At 38.9% G+C, this 22,901-nt stretch overlaps 1 protein-coding gene across 1 annotated transcript in view; it reads left to right on the forward strand.

The window, feature by feature from the left end:
* Window positions 1-22,295, forward strand: part of cav3.1 (caveolin 3, gene 1) — a 40,643-nt gene extending 18,348 nt beyond the window's left edge. The window contains 1 exon segment of the mRNA NM_001103028.1: window positions 20,015-22,295. Coding sequence (NP_001096498.1) covers window positions 20,015-20,356 — 342 coding nt within the window. The 3' untranslated portion in view covers window positions 20,357-22,295.
* Window positions 22,296-22,901: the final 606 nt, after the last annotated feature.

The raw sequence follows: 22,901 nt of genomic DNA on the forward strand, positions 1-22,901 counted from the left end.
GATTATAGAAAAGCCCGGGGAGTTTAAATCACACCCCTCTTTGTAATATATTGAAATCAGCCATTAAATTCGATAAAATCCCATCTGATGAACACAAAGCTTCTAACACAATGTGTTTTATATCATTTTGTGTGAGTTGCTTTTATGAATTGCATTGTGTTCGTTGTTATCTGAAGCTCCGGAGTGGATAGAAATGGCACCGAGTGCTTCAGAGTTTATAGACAGAAGAAATGAGCTAAGGGATCTTTTTATACTCACAACAGTTATTAAATAGCATCTGACGTTCACACAGATTAATGGATTTCATGGAACCACAATAAAACCTTGGATGCAGTTATTTTTGGAGGTCACTTTGCAATGGAAAGGTGTCATTTGGGACCCCAGAATGTAACTGTTCTATGCAACTATGTGGCAATTATGGTCCAATATCACTCTCTAATTCTGCTAAATACTCCCAAACAGCAACAATACAAAGGGGATCTTAAAGGGGTAGTCCACCTTTATATTAACTTTTAGCATGATGTAGAGAGTGCTGCTGTGAAACAATATGTAACTGGTCTTCATTTTTAATTATTTTTTTTTTTAATTATTTGGCTTTTTGTGGAGCAGCTCACTAGTTTGGAATTTCAGCAGCGACAGTATCTGGTAGCTAGGGACCAAATTATCCTAGCAACCAGGCAGTGGATTGACTGAGAGACAGGAATATGAATAGAAGAGGCCTGAATGAAAAGATAAGTAATATAATGTAACAGTTCCAGTGTTTGTGACCTCCATTTAAAAGTTGAAGTGTTAGAAGAGAAAGGCAAATAATCCAAAAACTATAAAAAAAAAATGAAGACCAACTGCAAAGTTGCTAAGGCTTTCCCCTTCTATAACATTCTTAAACAGAACTTTTGATATGATGTAGAGGGGGATATTTTGACAACATTTGCAATTGGTCTTCATTTTCTATTATTTGTGCTCTTTGAATGTATAGCTATTCGTTTAGCAGCTCTGTAGTTTGGCATTTCAACACCTATCTGGTTGCTAGAGTCCAAATTAACCAGGCACTGATTTGAATGATAAACTAGAGTATGAAGAGGAGGGGGTCTGATTAGAAATATCAATAATAAAAATCAGCAATAACATTGTAGTGTCACAGAGCAATAGTTTATGGGCTTATGGGTCAGTGACCCCCATTTGAAAGGTAGAAAGACCTGTGCAGGTCTGGACAGGTTTTCTATATCTGTGCCCAAGGACCGCCCCCATTTATGCTGCCACCCTAGCCATATGCCCAAGGTGCCTATATTAAAACTAATTACTCAGTGGTTGCTATGGGAAACTGCAGTGGTGCATTGTACCACCTGTGTAAGTAAATGACAATTAAAGTAACAAATTGCAACAGTTGGGAAAGTCACAGTGTCAGTAGTGTGGCTTATTAAGCTGCTACTGGGAAATATGAGAAGGGGGTAATAAGTCAAATTCTTAACATTTGAGAAATACAGTAAAGAGTATAAATAATATATTTTATAAAATAATAATTTTATGGGGTGCTCTTTGTAAAGTAAGGTTTTGTGAAGGTGAACTGCCCCTTTAACGAGTTTCATACCGCCTTAAACATCCCAACAAAATGGCACTTAGTATGCGGAACAGAAGTTTCTTTACCTATTTCCCTTTGACAAAATGAGAAAGAAAAGTTTCATGAAAAAAGTTTGTTAGTCGTCGGCCATTCGCTATCTGGAGCTCGTAATCGTGTATATGTTTTCTTTAGCTGAGGTACAGACGGACTTCTTGGCAGCATTAGCTCAAATATCAGACTATGTAGTTAATGGAAATTTTAAGTGGGACCTGTCTTCCCATTTGATGATTAAATCATATCTGAGTTCAGGGCCTTTTTTGACGGGATAAAGATTCTGATGACAGAGTCAAGTGCTTTTGGGAAATTGCTTTTCTGCTTTAGAATTCTTTTTCTACTTGCATCTCCAATCCTGATCATGGGGGGCATTGCTTACAGCAGTAATTGTATTAATAATGTTACAAACCTAGAAATAGGGCATTGAAAGTTTAGACTTGTTTCCTAGTGTGTAACATTTTTGTTTTAATTATGTTCTGTACAACTAATTTTCCTTTTCAGTACACAAAGAGATACAGGTTGGGCTAAGTGCAGCGGATAATAGGAACAGATATATAGTAGCAGAGGGATAATAGCCTCTGGGAAGGGACTGGGGCTGTGGGATAGCAGGTATAGTAGGGAGAGATGGTGCCTATAGTAGCAGTGGGATAATAGCCTCTGGGAAGGGACTGAGGCTGTGGGATAGCAGGTATAGTAGGGAGAGATGGTGCCTATAGTAGCAGTGGGGGGATAATAGCCTCTGGGAAGGGACTGGGGCTGTGGGATAGCAGGTATAGTAGGGAGAGATGGTGCCTATAGTAGCAGTGGGGGGATAATAGCCTCTGGGAAGGGACTGGGGCTGTGGGATAGCAGGTATAGTAGGGAGAGATGGTGCCTATAGAAGCAGTGGGGGGATAATAGCCTCTGGGAAGGGACTGGGGCTGTGGGATAGCAGGTATAGTAGGGAGAGATGGTGCCTATAGTAGCAGTGGGGGGATAATAGCCTCTGGGAAGGGACTGGGGCTGTGGGATAGCAGGTATAGTAGGGAGAGATGGTGCCTATAGTAGCAGTGGGGGGATAATAGCCTCTGGGAAGGGACTGGGGCTGTGGGATAGCAGGTATAGTAGGGAGAGATGGTGCCTATAGTAGCAGTGGGATAATAGCCTCTGGGAAGGGACTGGGGCTGTGGGATAGCAGGTATAGTAGGGAGAGATGGTGCCTATAGTAGCAGTGGGGGGATAATAGCCTCTGGGAAGGGACTGGGGCTGTGGGATAGCAGGTATAGTAGGGAGAGATGGTGCCTATAGTAGCAGTGGGGGGGGGGGGGATAATAGTCTCTGGGAAGGGACTGGGGCTGTGGGATAGCAGGTATAGTGGGGTAAGATGTTGCTACAGCATTATGGGGGTAAAAGCCTCTGGGAAGGGAACAAGCTGAGGCTGCTGACAGATGGTATGGTATAGAAGGGAAAGTAAGGAAATACCCTAAAACCCACTAAAAACTGAAGAGATATGGGAATAGTAGGCCAATAGCAGCTATAAGTAGCTATAAGGTTAAAAGTTCTCATTTTTATAAGTAATATATATGGATTTCTGTTTTGCACTGGGTCCCGCCACCACTAGACATGACAGCAAAGAAAATGACTACTGTGAATCACATCATAAAGTAGCATGTTTGCAAATAAGAAATTGATATTTGAGAAATTGTGATTTCAGCTGTGAATTTTTGTCTCCTTAGGGAGAGTGAGAATGGCACGCCATACAGCATTTCCAATAATATTCAATTTACTTGCACCTTGAAAGGACAGAGAACATACCTAGTAAATGGAGTTTCAATTGATCTGCTCAGATATAAAGGATATATATATACTGTCCATTAAAATCTCAGAGATTCTCCTTGTGGCTTATGGGTCATTGGAAGTGAATGGGCCGCTGAAGGTCACATACCCGCCACAATGAATTAAAAGATATATTTTTAGTTTTTCCTATTAGCAAGATCTTATTCAGTTCGGCATAGCTGTCTATCAAACAGAGGCCTCTCTGCCTCAACAAAAACTGTCTCTGTGATTGATGTGGCAGTCACTCTAGTAACAAAATCCCTTGTGCTGCAGGACTATTACAGAGAATTATTCATTTCTAGATCTCTAGGAGTTTAGCAGTGAATAAATAGTCACAAAGATCACTTTTGCAAGTTAGGATGCTGGGGTCCAGCGTCCCCTTGAATGTTATTTTTAATGTGTTCTCTAATATATTTTGTGCACCCATTTTTAAAACCAGTGGGCAATTCGGAATGAGAACTGCATTATACTGAGTATTCAGACACAATTCTCTGTGTGCCCCACAGTTTGTTATGCGGGCTGGGCTCAGGGGCACGAGCACACAGAGCTGAGGGAACATTGCAAACTGAATTAGACAAAACAAATTGAATTAGTGGGGAAGCAAACGAACATAGACCTATTTCATGTTGCACTTGGCATACAGAACTATACTCAGATAATTGGAAGTTCCAGGTTACTTATTTGTCAGATTAAATGAAATGTGATAGAAAAATGTCACAGTTTTGGAAATAAAATGTAGGAACCAGGAAAATAAATGAAAATCAATTCATACTAACCAAGATTTTCTGGACTGAAGCATGGCAGTGGGCACTATAGGGTTAACTTGCCTATATTAAGGAAAAGTCACAGGCACGTCAAAAAAAGTTGCGGTTGCGTCAAACAAGTTGTGGTTGCATCAACTAAGCTGTAAGGCAGCCAAAAGGACAGAATGCCCAAAAGATGCTTGATTCAAAAAAGTATTGATGGAAGACCAAACTGCAGCCCTGCAGTCTGGGTTTGGCATGCCCAAAATGTAGTTACAGCCTTAGTTGAATGAGCCTTCATGTTACCAGGACAAAGAGTACTGACCCTGTAAGCTTCAGAAATACGTTCTTTAATCCAAGCCTAGACTGTACACTTTGCAACATGGGAGCCCACTTTAGATCCCAAAGACACAATTAACAGAGAGTCCCTTAATGCCTTGGTTCTTTCCAAGTAAATCTTTACACATCATACTGCATCGAGAGTATGCCATCTTCTCTCCCCGTTAGACTTAGGAAATGGAGAGAAAGCAGGTGAAATGATTTCTTGATTAACATGAAATTATGAAACCACTTCGGTACAGAACACTTTAGGTAATCTAAACACCGGCTTGTCTTGAAACATAATCATACATTCCTTGTTGATCTTGAAAGCCTGAATCTTACCAACTCTGTGTGCCAATGTGATGCCCAACAAAAAGGTGACTATTCAAGAAAAAACTTGAAATATATTGATTCCAAGGGTTCAAAGGGAGCTTAAGTAAGTACAAATAGCACTAACTTTAGGTCCCAATGGGGGGGTGCTGGATTTAATCTTCACTTCAATGCCTGAAAGAACCAAAGGAAAAGAGGCCCAGGACACACCTGTTATCGCTGACAGAGCAGAAACTTAATTCTTTAATGTCGCCGGAATCTTTTTCTAATCCAGACTGCAAAAACTCTATATGTTCTTCAGAAGCTTCTTAGAAGTCAAAAGAGTTTATACTGTATCTATTTGATGTTTCCTAAACGTCTTCACTAACAATACAAACATTTTCAGACTCAACACCAACTCCCCAGAATTAGGCCCTATTCTGCTTAGTTGATCCACAAAAACATTCATTTTATCTGGTACATGAACAGCAGAAAGGTTGCAAAGATTCTACTCTGCCTAGAAAATAATCTCTGTCAGTGGTGGAGGGAATGAGCTCCTAATCCTGACCCACTTGCATTGGTTGTGACTAAAACTCACCGGGGAGACTAGACAGAAACTCTTCTCTAAAGAGTCTGAAGCCACCATTCCATCTTCATATAACTGATCTGAAGCCATATCCATGTACCACTGATACAGAAAAACTGACTGTAGAGGCCTGAGATGAGCAATCGCCTATATGACTGCATTTAGAGTAGTTGTTAACTTGCCCCGAACTACCTGGATAACACTAGCCAAAGTGACTTGCAATAACAGCATAACTTGCAAACATGAGCCTGGGTATCCAGGCTGAACTGGTATCAGGCAAGACTTCTCTTGATTTATCCTCCAACCCTGATTCTGTGAGGTTCTTACCACCAGAGCAGTATCTTTTCCAGAGCATTTGCTTTTATCAGAATATTATCTAGATACACAAAGATCTCTACTTCTTGCAATCCCAAGTACACCAGCTGTGAATACCCTTGGCGACATAGCAAGGCCGAACAGGAGAGCTCTGTACTGGAAATGAGCCCCCAGCACTTGAAGATTAAAAAATCTCTGATACCCTCTGCAATGGGAATATTTAAGTAAGCATTAGTTGGCAAGTTTGTCTTGACCATCCAATCAAATGGTCTTAGAACTTGAGCTATGGCTCCCATATCTTTAACCATATCTTTAACTTGAGCTACGGCTCCCATATCTTTAACCATATCTTTAACTTGAGCTATGGCTCCCATATCTTTAACCATATCTTTAACTTGAGCTATGGCTCCCATATCTTTAACCACATCTTTAACTTGAGCTATGGCTCCCATAACTTTAACCATATCTTTAACTTGAGCTATGGCTCCCATATCTTTAACCATATCTTTAACTTGAGCTATGGCTCCCATATCTTTAACCATATCTTTAACTTGAGCTACGGCTCCCATATCTTTAACCATATCTTTAACTTGAGCTACGGCTCCCATAACTTTAACCATATCTTTAACTTGAGCTACGGCTCCCATATCTTTAACCATATCTTTAACTTGAGCTACGGCTCCCATATCTTTAACCATATCTTTAACTTGAGCTATGGCTCCCATATCTTTAACCATATCTTTAACTTGAGCTATGGCTCCCATATCTTTAACCATATCTTTAACTTGAGCTACGGCTCCCATATCTTTAACCATATCTTTAACTTGAGCTATGGCTCCCATATCTTTAACCATATCTTTAACTTGAGCTATGGCTCCCATATCTTTAACCACATCTTTAACTTGAGCTATGGCTCCCATAACTTTAACCATATCTTTAACTTGAGCTATGGCTCCCATATCTTTAACCATATCTTTAACTTGAGCTATGGCTCCCATATCTTTAACCATATCTTTAACTTGAGCTACGGCTCCCATATCTTTAACCATATCTTTAACTTGAGCTACGGCTCCCATAACTTTAACCATATCTTTAACTTGAGCTACGGCTCCCATATCTTTAACCATATCTTTAACTTGAGCTACGGCTCCCATATCTTTAACCATATCTTTAACTTGAGCTATGGCTCCCATATCTTTAACCATATCTTTAACTTGAGCTATGGCTCCCATATCTTTAACCACATCTTTAACTTGAGCTATGGCTCCCATAACTTTAACCATATCTTTAACTTGAGCTATGGCTCCCATATCTTTAACCATATCTTTAACTTGAGCTATGGCTCCCATATCTTTAACCATATCTTTAACTTGAGCTACGGCTCCCATATCTTTAACCATATCTTTAACTTGAGCTATGGCTCCCATATCTTTAACCATATCTTTAACTTGAGCTATGGCTCCCATAACTTTAACCATATCTTTAACTTGAGCTATGGCTCCCATATCTTTAACCATATCTTTAACTTGAGCTATGGCTCCCATATCTTTAACCACATCTTTAACTTGAGCTATGGCTCCCATAACTTTAACCATATCTTTAACTTGAGCTATGGCTCCCATATCTTTAACCATATCTTTAACTTGAGATACGGCTCCCATATCTTTAACCATATCTTTAACTTGAGCTATGGCTCCCATATCTTTAACCATATCTTTAACTTGAGCTATGGCTCCCATAACTTTAACCATATCTTTAACTTGAGCTATGGCTCCCATATCTTTAACCATATCTTTAACTTGAGCTATGGCTCCCATATCTTTAACCACATCTTTAACTTGAGCTATGGCTCCCATATCTTTAACCACATCTTTAACTTGAGCTATGGCTCCCATAACTTTAACCATATCTTTAACTTGAGCTATGGCTCCCATATCTTTAACCATATCTTTAACTTGAGCTATGGCTCCCATATCTTTAACCATATCTTTAACTTGAGCTATGGCTCCCATATCTTTAACTTGAGCTACGGCTCCCATATCTTTAACCACATCTTTAACTTGAGCTATGGCTCCCATAACTTTAACCATATCTTTAACTTGAGATATGGCTCCAAAATCTTTAAGGCTTATTCCTCACCCAGACTTATTCCACCCTTGGTGCACTATACCCATTAACCTTCATTTCTCTCTTCTTCCTCTACCCCCACCACATGCACTTTTTTAGTTGGAAAAAATTTAAAGTCACACGGAAGGGGGGGTTGAATTTACTATTACATACATATATAAATATATAAACATTTCTGCATCTGGACAGGACATATGATGTATGACTCCAGCTATGGCTCTAGCTATGCTCCTCTCCAGAGAAAAAACGCTCTTCTGTTTGACGTGAATTTTTTTCTTCCTGTCAAAACCTGTTACCGTGTGTAAGTGCTTTAATGTGTTCATACCAGTAAATTGGACTGTTTCTGCTTGATGTGCTGCTAAAGGAAAATAGAGGATGTTGCCTACAAGTACAACATATATATATATATATATATATATATATTATATATAAAGCAAATAACCAACGCACTGCAGGACTTCATATTGCAGTAAAGAAAATCTAAATTTAATCTAATCACTTTTACTGATAATTGGTTTTTTTTTTTTTTGTTTATTTTTGACCTGTTGAGTGCAATTGTATTTTTTGATATCTAATTTACTTCATTTGCACCCAGGCAGTTTGATCCATTGGGCTAAAGGGATACACATATATATCATAGTAGAATGAAGTCACGCCCTGAAAAAGTCGTATGCCTGAGTGCCTTTTTCAAGAAAAAGGTCTGAGAATATATATATATTATATACAACAACAGTAACTTCAGATCAGTTACTCTAACTAAAGGTGGCCCTACACGGGCAGATTTAAGCTTCCAATTTGGGTCCTTCGTCAGCTTATCTGATCAGCCTGTGTGTGGGCACCCTCGATGGGCCTACCCAGCCAATATATGGCCTAAAATTGACTAGATATTGTTCGGGAGGATTTGATTTTCCCATTGGATAGGGACTGCATTGGCGCATTGATGCAGCCCTGGCTCCAACAGGTTCTGTTTCCGTGATCGTAATTTGATTGTTTGGCCCAAGGGCCAAGCGATCGGATTACTCCTATATCACCTGCTTTAGGTGGGCATATTCATGGAAAGATTCACTTGTTTGGTGACCTCGACAGTGTATGGTCGCCTGCTGAGTGAGGTACTTTTTTGTTGCCTTGTACACATTAAACCTGCACCCAGGCATGCTGTGTTTTTGTTTGGTGAGTTCTCCTCCATGCTCCATAAAATGCAGTAGACAGGACCCTGCTCCCTATAAAATGAATTGTGCCCCATGTATGCCAGATGCATTCTGCTGGCTCCATTTGGCTGTGTACGCTAAATTTACTATTAGTTTATATTTATTATAAATACATACAGATGGTGTAGGCTCAGCTACTCTTGTGCTTACTGCCAAACCCATGACTCCCAGCACAAATATAACTAGACTAACCCTAAACTGGTTATACCCCAGACACACACCCACCCAACCATTACAACCATTATATGGAACCAAAAGCAGCTGGTGGTGGTTGGCGAAGTGTGGTTGGTGGTGGCTCTCGGCTGAGCCAAATGCCTAGTATTAGCAGTCTAAAAATACAAATATTTTAGAAACCAATTAATGTTAATTCTGGGAGTGGACGTACCTAAGTTCTCTAGAGAATCTCTGCACCACCCACTATGGAAAGCAAAGGGGCTTCAAATCCCAGGATCCATCACATCCCAATAGACCAAGGTAAGGGTGGAATTGATTAACTGTACACTTGCCCCCATATGTAATAAAAGACACTAAGTTTGCCCAGGGGCACTAACCCATAGAACCCAATAAGATGCTTGTTTTTAAACAGGTGACCAGTAAATGCTCTTTGCTGATTGGTTGCTATGGGTTACTACTTCTGGGCAAACTTAGTGCCTTACCCCCTTTGTGCCAAAGGGGTGTTGGTAGATCTTACAAGTAACATGGCTTCCTTTCATTCTCTGGAATCGGGTATGTCTGTGTAAAAATACATTTATATTTATTTTTAGAAGTTCAGAGAGTGTTTTTGTACCTGTTCTGCGTAATCCTAACTGAATAAGCTCATGTCAAAAGGGGGTTATATTTTCCCTTTGTCTGAGCTGGTGTTTGGTGCATAATGCTTCAGTATAAGAAAAGAAAATCCTCTTTGGAGAGACTTGCAGGCTTTCTTAATTACTGCAGTTCTTTCTCTGTGAGATTCAACTTTAATTGAAATAATTAATTGACTCTGAGACTTTACTGCCAATGTCATGACGGCTAAGGTGCTGATTTTCCAATTGAAAGTTCTAACGGGGGCCGAGCAGACTTGGAAATAGAACAGGATGAGGACATAATCAAAACACTGGCGTTTCCTATATCAAAAGTCTGTTTGAGTTCTTGAGGTATTTGAGATAGAAAAAACATTCTGGGGCTGATTTCCTAATCTGGCGCTAAGTGAGAAATATGTGCAGTGACATCATCCAGAGAGGCTGCGTTAGTACTGAGTTTGTACCGAGAAAGCAGCAGTGCTGCAGAACAAAGCTGGTTACTTATCATTAGGCATATCCCACAGTGCACTTGGAGCTTATTTAGTGACTAATGTACCCCCTATAAAATATAAATTATAAGTTACCGCGGAATTCCATGACCACATAAAAGCGCGGGGCCAATGGCCAAGTGCTTTTATACAGGTCATGGAATTCCAAGGTAACATAATATCTTCAAATTTTACAACAGGGGGCACATTATTTATTATAATACCCAAGTTTCTGTGAGTCATGTGACAGAAATTATATCACTTAGCAGTGATCGTAACTGATGACATCACTAACCACTGTTTATAAGGATATCATTTAAAGTATTTTCATGGCACTTGTGTATTATAAACAAGTTCTGTACTAGTTTATTAGTATAGTACAGGTATGGGATCCCTTACCTGGAAACCCGTTATCCAGAAAGCTCCGAATTACGGAAAGGCCATCTCCCATAGACTCCATTATAAACAAATAATTCAGAATTTTAAAACTGATTTCCCTTTTCTCTGTAATAATAAAACAGTACCTTGTAATTGATCCAAACTAAGATATAAACAATCCTTATTGGATGTAAAACAATCCTATTGGGTTTAAATAATGTTTTATTGTTTTTTTAGTAGACTTAAGGTATGGAGATCCAAATTACGCAGATCCCTTTTCCGGAATACCCGAGCATTCTGGATAACGGGTCCCATACCTGTACTCCTTTCCTTTAGGGATATATAATTAATATAACACTTTAAAGCACATATGGATGTATGATACATACCCCTTAGCGGAATTTCGGGGTGAAAGATGCCCTTTAATCTTCATACGTGTGTATTACTCATTCATTATTCATTCTGTATTATGTATTACATCATTCATTACATTACATCCGTATATGAGTCACGCTCGCAGCTGGTCCCGTCTCTAAAGGTTTCCTGTTTGAGCAAATTAAAAAGATGCCATATTTCTAAACAGAATTTGAATAAAGGGAACATTCACCATGTTTTTAAATCAGATAAAATATGCCGTACATGTATTAATAAATAGGGGTCACAATTATGTTTCTCAGGCCCTAGCCCTAGCAACCAAATAACAGTCACAATTCCAAGCTTGACAGCTGCACACTAAAATGTAAACAACCCAAAACCCACCTTGTCTGCCTCTTCCTATCAGCTAATTATAAGGTGAACTACCCCTTTCAGAACATGGGCCTCTTATTAATAATTATCTTGTATTGCACAAGGGTTACCAACAACAATCTTTAACCAAAGAATACAGCTTAAAGGGCAGTCATAATTACATAATCAGTGAGGCTTAAAGACTTAGGTCTATCCATTTCAGTCATTCCATAACTCTTTATAAAATTGTGACAAAGCCCAAAATAAATACCCTACACCTACATGGAATTCTACTCATATGAGGGCTTATTTACAAGAAGACAGATCAAAGATAAACACTGGTTGTTTTCTACAGTTAATGCAGACATCATATGAGAGCAATGATGTACAGTATATGTATATCTGTTATCCAGAATGCACGAGTCCTTGGGTTTTCCGTATAAGGAACCATTTCATAATTTAGATCTCCACAACATAAGTTAACTAAAAACCATTTAAATATTTAAACAATTAAATGAACCCAAAAGGATTATTTTGCCTCCAGTATGGATTCATGCCCACAAAGAGGTTCACAGTCCCCCCAGCCCAATAAATAGTGAGTGTCTATGGCATCTTACAGCAGCCCCTCTGGCATTTTCCAGAACCCACAGATTATCAGTCCGGGCCTGAGCAAAAGTTAGAAAAAACAAAATCAAGGATATGATTGGTTACACAGAAGCTGTACTGGTGCAATATAGGATATATGCAGTGTCGGACAGGGATGCCAGGGATCCCCAACCTTTCTTACTCGTGAGCCACAGTCCAATGTAAAAAGACTTGGGGAGCAACACAAGCACCATAAAAGTTCATGGAGGAGCCAAATAAGGGCTAAGATTGGCTATTAGGCAGCCTCTATGCACACTATCAGCTTACAGGGGCTTTATTTGGTAGTAAATCTTGTTTTTATTCAACCTAAACTTGCCCCCAAGTCAGGAATTCAAAAATAACTCCCTGGTTTGGGGGCACTGAGAGCAACATCCAAGGGATTGGGGAGCCACTGGGGATCTTGGGGATCACTGCCTTAGACCATGGGCCCACTCTCCAAACTATTTTTCATCCACTTCTTACTCAGTCTCTATATTTTTTTAAAAAAACTATAATCTATTCTGGTTATTTAGTTGCTTTGTTCCCATAGAAAAATAAGTAATTTCCATGAATTAGGCCAAATGTCTAGAAGTAGCCTGACCCACCGGGAATTTTCCTGGTATCCCTGCGGGCCCTGTAATCCTAATGTCACACCAGGTGGATTTCCCACAAGTGTATTTCTGCTGATAGAGGAATGCCTAAAACCACCCAAGCTGCATCCCTTAGACTTTACAACACCTGTACCAGCAGTGGTGGGAGGTTTACATTAAAATTCTATGGGAGATAGCCCTGGTGGTTTCAGGAATTTCTCCATCTATTGGATTTAGCACAGGTACATGGTTTGGCACTACCCCAAAGTGTTGGCCTCACCCCATGTTTCTGATTAAAAAATTGAGTTTCCTGGATTTAATCCTTACATTTTACACTGGAGCTGATGCAACATAATGATAGACATACGGGCCCCTACTAGAATGAAATGTGGTGGGCTCTAAACGTAGATTTGGAACTTTATGATGGGGATTTTCAGCTAGCGTGAGTGAATAACAGCACCACAGTGTCATATTTATCTCCTTATTTTTGCATCATCTCTTTGGTGTTATTGTACTTTGGCAGCAGGAGTGATGGATACCTTGCCTGAATCAGTGTGATATGCCAGCTTAGTTTGAATAAATGCCCACATAGCGCACATTCTGGGTTGTACATTCCCATATACATGATTTGAGGAATGTGGCGTCTGTGCCAAAACACTGCATATATCTATTGAGCTTGTCAACTTGTTAAATATTTCCATATTGTTTTAGTGAGACAAATATTTGCATTGATACTTCTACAAAGACACGCACTCTTCCACATCAAATAGATAACGTATGTATTACATATCTTAATGATCAGACTGGGGCAGATAATAAAGAACCCGAAAGCACCCGATTTTAGTGGTTCACCCCCCAGTCTCCCACTTCTGTTCTAGATTCCCTGATATTCTGGATAAATAAAAATCTGTATTGTTGCAGGCAAACTATCTGTCTCGCTGTTGATTCTATTTTTCACCTTATTGCTCCCTTAGGAAGCTGCGCTATGGGAAGTATTTGGTAAGGAGACAAAATCAGTGCTAGAGGTGCTGTATTTTCTTAGCTGAACTTACTGTACCACCAGGCCTGGACTGGGTTTCAAAATAGGCCCTGGCATTTCAAGTACACAGAGGCCCAAACAGCCCTCACCAGCCCAATAAATAGTGACTGTCTATGGCATCTTACAGCAGCCCCTCTGGCATTTGCCAGAACCCACAGATTGCCAGTCTGGGCCTTTGTACCAGCCCAGGGGTTCAGCAGCCCTATAACATTAATGGTCCAGGCCTTCAAAGTTGTCCACAGCAGCTTCCAATCTTGTTAGAGCATTTTACGAGTGTCCGTGGCTCTGCACATACTCAGTGTGTTCTAGCCTGCTGAGCATGTGCTTTGTTATCAGAAATGATCAAAACTTTAACAGATGGTACATCTGGTTCCTAGTTTACTATCTATTAGTAATCAATGCAGCCGAATGCACTGGTTTCTATGCTACCATATTCGTTGTATTATGAATGTGAATTCATTACAAATCATTGTATTGTGAAATACATAATGTATTGCTACTGTGTGTTGTGAGTTGGCCCCTAATCTCAGGTAAGCAGCCCAGAGCATGTGCTGGGAATCATCAGAAAATAAGATGGGGAGCTGGTACAGAAACCCAATACATAATGTCTAACCATTCAAATTCTGTGTTAATATTTAGTTCTCCTTCAAGGACGTAAGTAGCTACTGTGCCTTTAAAATGTAAACTTCATCTTAGAATTAACTACTATTCGTTTCCAATCTGACATTCAAGCTCCTGGCTCATTCGGTAAGTAAAGGCCAAAGGAACAGCAGTACAATCAGCACAGAGCAAAGCAGAACATCAGCCCAAAGCAGAGTCGCCTTACTGCAACCCTGTCCTTATTTCTCCAGTAAATCATTTACAAAATACGGCATTTTGCCTTCTAAGGATAATGGGAGTTGCTACTACTCATGTTTTGTCCTTTAGCAGCAGCTTTCTCTGGAATAAATGGTTAAAGTGTAGTTTATCTTCATAAAACATCATTTTCTAATATTACATGACAGTGTTATTTTAGTGTTAGTTTTTCCAGATGATGTCTATTGTTCAAAATAATTAAAGGGGAACTCCACCCAAACGCAACATAAAAGCTTTTTGCAAAGTAAATATAATTTTCAGCCTTGCTAAAGACATCAATTAAACATATCCAGCCTTTTCATGATTTTTAATATAATAATATGGTTTGGAACAGTTCCCTAAGCCCCGCCCCCTGTTCCCCTGCTGATCTGGCTGGCTACTTTGAGACTCAATTAAAAAGTAACAGTAGTCGCCTGTCCTCAGCCTGCCTTCAGCCTGCATACTCCCAATCCCACAATTCCCTGCAAAGTGATGTTAATAAGGAAAGGAACATCCCAGTGCAATGCATTGTGGGTAATGTAGTTCCTGCATGCTGTTTGTAGGCTGCGAAGAAGTTATTTTTGTAATTGTAACATCACTGTTTTAGTCCCTCCTCCCCTGCCAGGATTGCAAATGATACAGAAAGAGAAGAACTGTTTTGCAGCTGGGTTTCAATATATAAAAATGACATTTATTCATACTTTTTGAAGGAACAGATTACAGTGATATATTATAGGTTTCTGTGTTGTGTGGGGCTTTTAACACATTTTGATTCAGAAGCTTTAGTTCCCCTTTAACTATGAATAATTGGATTAATGAGTTTAGTGTTTTGCAGTAGCGGCTCAGTAAGACAAATGACTGGCTTTTTAAATTACTATAATGTGTAAAATGTATAATTGATCCATTTGTTTGCAGCAGCAGCAGGCAGCCCCTACGAAGCAAGTCTGGGCTCTTCTAAAGTCTGTTATTACTATTAGGGCTTTCTATGAAGCTGCTGAGAAATATATCAAATAACCCACATTTTTAGAGAGTTGGTGACAAGGCTTACAGGGCTTATATGAGAAGAAGAAGAAAAAAATGTAACAAATAGAAAACAGACATTTATTAGAAAATGAAATCTTTTGTAAAGGTACGCTATCCCTTTAATTCTTTAATCATTATTATATAAATGATCTAAAGGCAATGTAATCCAAAGGATATTTCTTCCAGACAAAACAGACTTCATTTCCAACCCTAGCGTTACACAAAGGCATACAAAGCTAACCTTCTCTATGCTGGAATCATATTGAAATTTGAAAAGACTTTTTTTTTATATTACATTTGCTCCTGTTATGAAATATGTGTCTTGTTAGTACATATTATTAGTAGATACATGTATTATATACAGGTATGGGACCCCTTATCCAGAATGCTCGGGACCAAGGGTATTCCGGATAAGGGGTCTTTCTGTAATTTGGATCTTCATACCTTAAGTCTACTAACCACTTAGATTGTAAGCTCTATGGGGCAGGGACCTCCTTCCTACTGTGTCTCATACCACATGGCACTTATTCCCTGTGTATTTATACTTATTTATTGTATTTATTATAACCCTTGTCCTCCCTGTGTGTAATTGTGTATATTGTAAGATTGTACAGTGCTGCGTACCCTTGTGGCGCTTTATAAATATAGTTATACATACATACATACTAAGAAATCAATAAAACATTAATTAAACCTAATATGACTATTTTATACAAAGTAAGGATTAATTATATCTTAGTTGGGATCAAATACAAAGTACTGTTTTATTATTACAGTAAAAGGGAATCATTTAACCATTAAATAAACCCAATAGGGCTGTTCTGCCCCCAATAAGGGGTAATTATATCTTAGTTGGGATCAAATACAAAGTACTGTTTTATTATTACAGAGAAAAAGGAAATCAGTTTTAAAAATTATTTGATTAAAATGGAGTGTATGGGAGATGGGCTTTCCGTAATTCGGAGCTTTCTGGGTATCGGGTTTCCAGATAAGAGATCCCATACCTGTACTTAACATATAAAAATATAAATGGGGGTATTTTTGTTGGGTTTTTTTTTCAGTCACACCCAGGCTGTATGGAGCGTGCGCCTCTTCGTGTTTATAATTATATTTCTTAGAAGCTTTTTTCCCTTCTAGCATAAAAACCACAACTGGAAATTGAATAAAACCCAACACTGAGGGAGAACTGGACACTGGTTCTCAGATAATGACATTAATATTTCGCAGACTCTCTTAATCAGATGTGATCTTTCCGTGAGTTCTGCTTCCATCCACACAAGTCTTTGATCTGTTCTGCATGAAAGTGAGTGATATGGAGCTTGTCAGTGACCCGTATAATTTACCTTCTATTATATCTGGCCTTTAATGAGAACAAAGAAAGTTTAACCACTCAGTTGCTGCAAGGGGCAGACTGGGAACATATTGGCATAATAGTCAGTTGCTTCTTTAGTCATCTTGGGTCATGGGTGCCTGAGGGTTAGTTACCAGCAAGGGCTTTGCAATAGTCGAAACAAAAATTGAATTTGTGCAACCATTCATATTCCAGATAGAATATGTATCTATACTGTGTGACACATATGATCTAATTCATGGCTATATACATAGAACAGGCACAGAATGCTCGGGACCTGGGGTATTCTGGATAAGGGATATTTCCATAATTTGGATCACTGTACTTACAAAAAATAATTTAAACATTAAATAAACCCCATAGGATTGTTTTGTCTCCAATAAGGGGTAATTATATCTTAGTTGGGATCAAGTACAGGTACTGTTTTATTATTACAGAGAAAAGGGAATCATTTAACCATTAAATAAACCCAATAGGGCTGTTCTGCCCCCAATAAGGGGTAATTATATCTTAGTTGGGATCAAGTACAGGTACTGTTTTATTATTACAGAGAAAAGGGAATCATTTAACCATTAAATAAACCCAATAGGGCTGTTCTGCCCCCAATAAGGGGTAATTATATCTTAGTTGGGATCAAGTACAGGTACAGTTTTATTATTACAGAGAAAGAGGGAATCATTTAACCATTAAATAAACCCAATAGGGCTGTTCTGCCCCCAATAAGGGGTAATTATATCTTAGTTGGGATCAAGTACAGGTACTGTTTTATTATTACAGAGAAAAGGGAATCATTTAACCATTAAATAAACCCAATAGGACAGTTCTGCCCCCAATAAGGGGTAATTATATCTTAGTTGGGATCAAGTACAAGGTACTGTTTTATTATTACAAAGAAAAAGGCAATACTTTTTTAAAAATCCCAATTATATGATTAAAATGGAGTCTATGGGAGATGGCCTTCCTGTAATTCGGAGCTGTTGCATAATGGGTTTCTGGATAACGGATTCCATACCTGTATCACAAAAAGAATTAAATCAACGCATTCTAATAGATATAAGCCTTGTTCAAATGTCCAATCCATATGAAGGAAGTGTTTACACTTTACTTCTCTCTCTTCTTCCTTATGGAATGTTGTTTTAGTTATTATCAGGGTCGGACCAGGGCCTCAGGGTGCCCCCCCCCGAGCATGCATAAGTGAAACACGTCAAAGAAGGAACACTGGTGGCTGGGGGAGCACCGTCAGGAATCGGGTCTGGGCTCAGTCCGACCCTGGTTATTATACTAGGTACCAGTCTTATATCATATGTGCGTGCCAATGCTAGTTCACTTTAAAATTATAGCTTCTTCCAGTCCAAATATTATGAAGATACATAGGGATAGATGATAGATAGATAGATAGATAGATAGATAGATAGATGATAGATAGATAGATAGATAGATAGATGATAGATAGATAGATAGATAGATAGATAGATAGATAGATAGATAGATGATAGATGATGACAGATAGATGATAGATGATAGATAGATGGATCGATAGATAGATAGATAGATAGATAGATAGATAGATAGATAGATAGATAGATGATAGATAGATAGATAGATAGATAGATAGATAGATAGATGATAGATAGATAGATGATAGATAGATAGATAGATAGATGATAGATAGATGATAGATAGATAGATGGATCGATAGATAGATAGATTGATAGATGATAGATAGATAGATAGATGATGAATAGATGGATCGATAGATAGATAGATAGATAGATAGATAGATAGATAGATGATAGATGATAGATAGATAGATGGATCGATAGATAGATAGATAGATAGAGATTTGAACACCAATAATGAAAAGAATGCAGCAGTATCTTTAATATCAGATATTTCTTAAAGGAAGCCCGACCTCAACTTCCCAGAAAGTTGACTGAATCCATAATAAAATAAAAGCCAGGTGCTATAGCATTAATTTTAGGTCAACTTCTAGATCCTAATCGTGGTCAGCTCTAGTATGGTGAAAGCATTGCCACGAGCAGTATCATGACTACAATACTACATACAGTGATGGCTGGGTACAGTATTATGAGAGATGTTCAATTACAAAACCAGAAAATGATGGGCAAGCCTAATATCCAGAGACAATGACACTCCCCCGCAAAACCATGAAAAGATGTCAGATTGCTATGTAATATAATGATAGCTCCAGTACTTGAATATGACGGAAGTCTGTGATATTATACACTGTTCTTATCGAGTCTTAGAAAGGCCCTATAATTATAACAATAATTTCCCTTAATGGGACACTGTGCCCTTTTGTTTTCTGTCTGATCAGAATGATTCTGCGTTTCCATTGAAATATCCCATAGAAGGTATCAATCATGTCTCCTTGTGTTGCTCTGTTGTTTTTTTATCTCTTGCTCTAAACTTTTCATTGCTTTTATTCCACCCACAACCCTCCCCTTCTCTGTTGGTTTAGCCTCAATACTTAGAATGTGACCATGAAATTAAGGCCATGGGGTTAGTATAGTAAAATATTGTGTTCCCCTTGTCATTATGAGACACTTTTCATGAGAGGAAATGCCACATAATATCAAGTTTAATCTGTATAAGTTAGAAATATACCATTTATATATGTAGCAGTTTTACATTTATTATCCTTTACTTAGCCAATAGAATATATATACAGGTAAGGGACCCTTTATCCAGAATGCTCGGGACCAAGGGTATTCTGGATAAGGGGTCTTTCTGTATTTTGGATCTCCATACCTTAAGTCTACTATAAAATCAGTAAAACATTAGTAAACCCAATAGGATTGTTTTTCATCCAATAAGGATTAATTATATCTTAGTTGGGAAAAGGTACTGTTTTATTATGACAGAGAAATTTTGAATAAGAGAATTATTTGATTCTAATGGAGTCTATGGGAGACAGGCTTTCCGTTATTTTTAGCTTTCTGGATAACGGGTTTCTGGATAACGGATCCAATATATAATATGCTACTAATGTACATAATATGTTCCCTCCCCACATTATTTGGAGGCAAGCAACGTGGCTTTCCTGATTCCTTAAACATTAACATTCTCTGCAGTTTTTCTTCACCATTTAACCAATAGGTTTGTTCTTTGCTCCTGTGCAGGTGGATTTTGAAGATGTGATTGCAGAGCCACAAGGAACACACAGCTTCGATGGCGTATGGAAAGCCAGTTATACCACTTTCACCGTAACCAAGTTCTGGTGCTACCGCATCTTGTCTGCTGCCATTGGCATTCCTCTCTCCATTGTTTGGGGTTTTATCTTCGCTCTCATTTCCTTTTGCCATATCTGGGCAGTTGTGCCTTGCATCAAGAGTTACCAAATAGAGACTCACTGTTTGGGAAGGATATTCTCCCTTTGCACCCATACCTTCTGTGATCCTCTCTTTGAGGCCTTGGGCAAAATCTTTAGCTCCATTAAAGTGACTCTGCAGAAGAACATGTAATGCTCAGATACCCTCTTCATCAACCACATCATCCATGTTAAACATTTTTGGAAGTGATCCATTACACCACTGTAATATCAATGGGATATTTGCCATGGAAAAGATGGCGTTTTTTAAAAAATGTATTCGCACAAACCAGTGTCTTGGAATGTAATGCTAAGAAATTAATCTCATAATGATTGTTTTGGTTATTTCACCATCATTTTAAAACAGCATATGGCAGAAGACTTCTTATCCAACCGTTGGTCAGTGGCTCTACCTGTAACCTCCTGATCAATTTGCCCAAATGAATAAGAGTTCTGCACACTCACACTATATGGGGAAATACAGAGCAATATCTGCCAGCTTTTCCAACAAGTGCCTTTCAATGTAGTTGAATACATCTCAAAGTTTTTGGCTAATGGACGCAACAGAGACACAGTTCTGAGTGTGAGTTACCTGGTCTGAATCAACAGTGAATGGTGGTGCCATGGCCTCATCACTCAGCTTACTGGAGACTGCACCGAGGTTATGGCTTGAGAACAAGTGGAAATCACCATTCCATTGATTGGATAGGATAGCACCCCATAATTCTCTAGTTACTTGGTGGTTCTAGTCACTGATATGGCTTCAGTCATGTGCATTTGAAACAGAGCACCATTTGTAAACATTGTTTAGTGACAGAATAAGTTTATCAGCCAACAAAGAAATGGCACTGCTGGTTTCCTTAGAAACTCTGCCCTAGTTGGTCACTGGAGAAACATGTTTTTTTTACCTAAGCTCCTATCCTGAGCTCAGTTTAAACGTTACAGCGCTCAATCCAAGGATGACTTTTCATCAAAGTATATTCTGCCTGTGTAAGCCTGCATTCTTTATTGTGTGAACTTTAGAGCGTGCATGTGCTGTTTGCATACATAAATGTCACTGAAGATGCATAAGAGGGAAAATGGCCACCGGGCAAAAGCTGCTATTTGTTTTAGGAAAATGTGATGGTGCTGGCAAACTGAGGGATATATGTGGTACAAATGATGCGGTGTGGGTGGGGGAGACGTGCCCAACTAATATACAGTACATGGTGGGAAAATGTAGGGTTTACATGTCAGGCCAAACTATAGGTGAAATCTATAGTACAGTGCATATTGGGTAATGGGAAGAGATAATTTAACGTGATATAGTAACATAGTAAGTTAGGTTGAAAAAAGAAGTACGTCCATCACGTTCAACCATAATGCCTAATTTCTATATACAGGCACAAAGGCTGAATAAAAAGCTAATAATACTTATGGAGCAGTTATAACTAAAACAGAAAGACTAGGTATGTCAAGAAAAGATTAGAAGGGATGTTATGCTGAAAAAGCTGGTAGGGATCTTAGTGGGCTAAGAACATTCCTGTGGTTTAAAGAGATGTTAATATATTTAGGACTATGGCAGACAGGATGGATGGCAAGTGCTTAAAAGTGTCAGTGCCGGTGCTTCTCAGACTGTTATGTTAAAATATACATTGTAGTAGAAAAAAACCCGCATCAGCCATTTAACTCTATGAGAGAGAGATAAGAGGGGGTAGAACTGGGCTGTCACCAAAACATTTGAGTTCTACCCAATGTGCCTGAGCCTTAGAAGAAAGAAGACCATGAATATTGCCTTCAGTTTCCATCTCTGGATCAGTTCTTCTGTATCTCTAGCTTGTATGGTGCTTGGCAGTTATTCGTTATTTGCACTGCATCAGATAAATCTGTGAAAAAGCAAACAGAACAGACTGCAGGGCAGGAACAGGCTAGAGATATTCTGTTACCAAAGCAAGCTGACAAATACTCTGGAACACAAACGCTACCCAACTGCCAAGCGCTCCCACTCATTCTTCCAAGTAGCTGTGTTTCCCTCATATAAATATCAATATCGTAACACATGGGATTTGGTGTTAACAGTCACGGTATCAAATAAACTGCTATTAACACTCTTACAAACTCTCTGTTGTCACTCATCCATGTTGCTCAAACAAAACATGTTACAGATTCCCAGCATGCAGCACTTATTCATTAGCTTCGTTCAGATGGAGTTATGTAACGTATCACATGGGCTATGCGTTCATTCACAGTCACCCATAACAGTCATTACACGAAGAATGGGAGCTAACCAAGATTCAGATACAGCAGTTTGCTCACGTTTTGGAGCTTTCTGAATACTGTATTGGGTTTGAGGACAATAGATCCCATACTAGAGGTAGTGGGTTATACAACTAGAGAATGGGCTCATTTTTGAAAGAGGGAGGCAGCTGGTAGGTTATTCAACATTATACTCAATCACTAGAGGATGGTAACTTATATACAGGCAAAGCAGAGGGCTGCAAACAGCACTGTAAATGGGGTTCTGCCTACTCCCTTCAGTGGCTCTTAGCCAACCTTGGCCCTAAGCATTATTCATAATACACTAAAAGATCCCCCTGTTTAGCGGTTGCTTTGCTTAATGTATTACATTACATTACATTAACATTTATTTATAAAGCGCCAACATATTCCGCAGCGCTGTACAATAAGTGGGTTACATACATTGGACATACAGAGTAACA

This window comes from Xenopus tropicalis, chromosome 4, assembly GCF_000004195.4.
Source record: "Xenopus tropicalis strain Nigerian chromosome 4, UCB_Xtro_10.0, whole genome shotgun sequence".
Lineage (NCBI taxonomy): Eukaryota > Metazoa > Chordata > Amphibia > Anura > Pipidae > Xenopus > Xenopus tropicalis.